This window comes from Octopus bimaculoides, chromosome 28 (assembly GCF_001194135.2).
Source record: "Octopus bimaculoides isolate UCB-OBI-ISO-001 chromosome 28, ASM119413v2, whole genome shotgun sequence".
NCBI lineage: Eukaryota > Metazoa > Mollusca > Cephalopoda > Octopoda > Octopodidae > Octopus > Octopus bimaculoides.
Window position 1 is genome coordinate 14,483,770 of NC_069008.1, and position 4,799 is coordinate 14,488,568.

Consider the following 4,799-nt stretch of genomic DNA (forward strand, 5'->3'; position numbering starts at 1 on the left):
ATCACTCCTTCATAGCGAAACTATGAACTTTTCAGTCCATCCTCGTCCAGAACACAGGTTTTTATATATTTCTAGAGTGATTTTCAACTTGAATCAATAGAAGTCGAGATAGGACCTGGTTAGAAGGGTGCAAGTCAGTGTCATCTCCACCACTGGATCGCTGCCTTCCATAAAATAATTTCTGAGAAAAAAAGACACGATTAAGGCTTATATAATCTGAAATATAATCTGCAGCGGATTTATATATGTTTTTTAATCCATAAATGGAGGTATAATTAACATTTAGATGCTCTTTAACATGAGTATCACCGGTAAATCCTATTGAGAGAATGAATATATTAGTTCTCTATCGCGGAAATGACTGGCGATTCCAATGATACACATCACTATATATCCAGAACATATATACGGTTCGGTAGTTTTCAGGTAAAAAAAACCTATAATTCATAACATGATGAGACCGTTGGTGCTAAAGAAAATATGGCTCAACCTATGCTTGTTAATTAAAGTGTAAATTTTGAAGAAAATAAAATGAATTACATTCCTTTCTGTTTCTTGCAAAATGAAATTAACGGCGCGACTTGTATTACGTTAGGTTACATCGATAATCATAGGAAGTAACTCTACTGGCCCAGATGATGGAAGGGAGATAATCTTGAAAACTTTTGCACATAGAAATATGCTTCGTACAAGGGTAAGTCTTAAACTGTACGCAGACTTGCTTGTAATTTATAAAATCAAAAGCAGGGATTGAACAATTGCATAAATTTTCGACGTTCCTCCTTGATTTTGATGCATTTCTTCCAGCAAACCACAACCTTTCTTATTCCATCGGAGAAGATTTTCGGCAGGTCATGCAACTATGTATGAACCGCTTGCTGCGCTTCGTTCGTAGCAAATCGACGACTGCGTAAAGTACAGGTTCCCCAAATTTTTCGGGCTGCCTCCCCCTTGGTACCCGGGCCACATTCCTAGCGCCTCCTCTACTCACCAATACAATCATAGACCACTGTGTACAGTAAATCGCAAAACAATAGTATTTCACAAATAAAAACCCATTATTTTATTGTATTTACATTAATCACCCGCTTTTCTTCAAAATCCCAACCCTGTATTTTTGTAGCGTCTTCAGTGAGGCAATACCACCCACTTTGGGTACCGCAGTCGTAAAGATTGGTCCACAGGGGTGATAAATTGAGGAGGCGAGATCTGGATTAAATAGAGGATTTTCCAACAACTCGAAATACAATTTTAGAATTGTTTCAACGGTGTGGTTTGTTGTATATGGGCGTGTATTGTCATACAACAATAACATGTGATGTAACAATAGACTTCTGCGTTTCGTGCGAATTGCTGGTTTCTCTTAGTTAACCACTATTTCACTGTTGACCCTTTTAAAGGGCAATGTTTTAGTCTGGGCCCGTTTGCATTCCAAAAACGCTCAATATCACTTATTTCTGCAGAAGAGTGAATCTTGAATTTCTTCTCCGCTAGCTATTCATGGCGTTTCCACTTCATAGTCTACCTTTTGGATTCTGGCTCAAAGTGATGGACCAAGATCTTATCCCTTGAAACTATTCTCTCCAGAAACAGCTTTGGTTTCACCGCTGTAGTGTTCGAGTTACAACAAATCTCCACACGATTCCGCTTCTGCACGTCGGTTAGCTCTCTTGGGACCCAACTCGCACAGACTCTACGGAAGCGAAGCTCGTCATGGATGATTTCGTTTGTAGAACCATAATAACTTGCAGAGAACAAGCCACCACATCGATAGTTAATCGTCGGTTGACCAGAAGCATTTCTCCAGATTGTTGAATCTTCACGTCAATGGGGAAGGGGTTCTGCTCACTGTTCGTGCTTTACTTCTCGTTCCACACATAAACACTTCTACGCAGTTGAACGCTGTTCCTGCATTGCTCTGAAAGCCTGCGATGAATTTAAGCGGCTGACGTACGTTCAGATCAGCGAAATAGTTTCACTGGTCTCCGTTCTTCCTAGGGGCACACTGCCTGTAGACCGATTATGTTTACTCTGTAACACAAGAAAGAAAACTGGAGAGACCAACGTGAAACGTCGGTCACGTAATCACAAGAGTACCACGTTTTAGTACGCGAACATTGAAGATGGTTCGACTTATCTAAAGAATGTTCTGGCGAAACGGAATTATTTTTGACTTCGTCTTGTACAATCAGTACAACAAAGAGTCAAGACCTCATATTTCTATACACACGCACGCACACACACACCTATATATTCTGGACAGTCGGGAATTGGAACTACAACAGCTCTGTCTCTAGAAAGAGAGAAAGGGAATCACAACTCAAAAGATAGAACAATTTGCATGGATTCTTTATTAACAGGTAATACTTGACTTATGTTGATCATTAGTGGTGGTCAGCTGGATTGGATGGACGTTAACAACATCAGTAGTATCAATGGATATCATGTGCTGGGTTAGTTCTACTGCCTCAGGTGGATGAATACAGCGAAGGAATCTGCTAATCCGAAACCTGGAAGCAACAATAACAACATCAACAACAAAAGGAATTGAAATATATCGCAGAAAGCTTTTAGATGACGTCGTTCGAATTACTAGAAATAGCAGCCAAATCTCCACAAAGTGTAATGGGAAACATACAAGCGGGTCACGGTCGGAACGCCTTTAACCATACGTCAGATGAATGAAGGCTGATTGGCTGCTGAACAATGAGTACAGAAATAACTTCTACTATTATCAATAGCAGTCAGACAGACAGACAGACAGACAGGCAGACAGGCAGACAGGCAGACAGACAGACAGACAGACACACACACACACACACACACACACACACACACAACACACATACACACAAATTGACAGAAGATCAACCATAACTTACCTTTACTCCATGTGACATTAGATTTTTTATCAGAATAGAGGATTGCAGGGTAGTGATCTTTGATATCAAGGTCACATTGAAGTTGAGTCTCAACGACGAGTAGCCAGCCATGAGCCAGGCTGCAGTTATAATAAGGTTCTTTCCCAATATATACACGACGTTTAGACCTCAGGAGTAAATAAGACATGGTTGAATTTTAGGATATGAGAATTTAAATATTTAGTAAATATAACTGTATTTCCTCTATACGCAATTGAATCAGTCAATATTTAATTAAAATAATCATCTGTGCATCATACTTAATGCTTACACACACAGTCGATTAGCTACTTACTGGTGTATTTTTCCTGCGATTATATCTCCTACGGATTTATTGTGCCACGAACACAATTTATATCAGAGAGGCACGAAAATTCGTTTCAGCAGTGGCCAATGAGAGCAAGAGTTATGTCAGGACAAATATTGCAGTAAGTGGCCTGTCGAGAGTGTATGTATATTATGTATGATGCATAGATGGCTATACCAGTTTGTGATGAAATGTGCAGTGATATTCCTAACAACCGTGTATAGATTGCTTTCACAACGAGATCTATCCAGAAATGCGCAAATGTAAATACTCCAACAAGGGCGAAAGTAAACACTAGTCCTACATATTAGTAAAAAATCAAAAAACACTGCAAACATATGAACGATAATATTTTCTTATGTTAAACATTTTAGCAAAACGCTAAATAAACATGAAATGAATTCTAGTCAAGAGAAATAATATAATGAAATATAACAATATTTAAAACGAACCGACACAGGTAAATATAATCAGGGTCTATATTTTAGGGCTTTAAAACATGCCACTTAATGTGAAAGCCAGGAGACTGTGCTATTCATCACGAGAAAGCATTTCATTTAGAGGTGTAGTGTTAAAAATACAGAAATATATTAGTAATAGAGAAATAGTTTCTAGCAGCAGGGTGGAATTGCTAAGTCCGTATTTCTGTTCCATTCAAAAATATCAGTTGCACATAGCTATTGGTATCCACATACCAAGACAAATTTAACCTCTACTGACATAAAAAGAAAAAGTGATTGACAAATCACAGCTGCTGCAATTAACTGGAAGGCGACATATATTTCATTATTAGAGAGTTAAACAGTATTAGTTCAAATTTGCATTCTGTATATTATAACAAATGAAGATATAATGTTGAACACCTGGAAGTACGATGTTCGTCCCCAGAAAATATCACGTCTAAATGTATAGCGTCAGAATACATCTGAAACATACGGAAAGGGTTTTCTAACAATATAAGTCTGTATAAAACGGAAAGATTCTACATAGCAAAAGAAAACAAAAAGAATATATATTAACATACCAACGTCCCTCAAGTGAGAAAATAGGTCCTGTGGCTGAAGCTAGGTCGTTCCACGGTGAACTTCTCAAGTTTTCGCGAGAGAACCAGCTTTCAAGGCTTGTATTTCGTCCATTAAATGTCATAGTTACTGCATCTGATTGGTTCTTAAATATCACCAATTTCACCTGCAAAAGAAATGACAATGTAGCACACACACACACACATACATGCACTCACACGCGTACATACACACACGTATACACACATACATAAGACAAACAGACACATACACACTTATGTGATTAAAAATATGTGGATGAGTTTAAATGGATCGCGTTGATTTAACATGTGTTTCTTTGGCTGCTAGCCTAATGTCCGCTCTCAACCAAATTTATTTAACACACAAAATTAATTACTGATTGGTCACTTACCTAATACGTACCTTCCATCCCAAGTGAATCAAATCATACATTTAATTGCCCTTCACTTGTAAATTCCATACGCTACTGTGATATCGTAGCATATCTGATATATATCGCTTAATGAACCTCTAATACAGCATGACCTC

General features: G+C 38.1%; 1 protein-coding gene across 2 annotated transcripts in view; it reads right to left on the reverse strand.

The window, feature by feature from the left end:
- Window positions 1-2,346: 2,346 nt before the first annotated feature.
- The window catches only part of LOC106882800 (uncharacterized), a 13,541-nt gene continuing 11,088 nt past the window's right edge, over window positions 2,347-4,799 (reverse strand). For both annotated transcript variants that reach the window (XM_014933583.2, XM_052977664.1), the window contains exons 4-6: window positions 4,253-4,416; window positions 2,883-3,049; window positions 2,347-2,510 (exon numbers count right to left, since the gene is read on the reverse strand). In XM_014933583.2, the coding sequence (XP_014789069.1) occupies window positions 2,461-2,510; window positions 2,883-3,049; window positions 4,253-4,416 (381 nt within the window). In that variant the 3' untranslated portion in view covers window positions 2,347-2,460. The remainder of the gene's footprint in view (window positions 2,511-2,882; window positions 3,050-4,252; window positions 4,417-4,799) is intronic.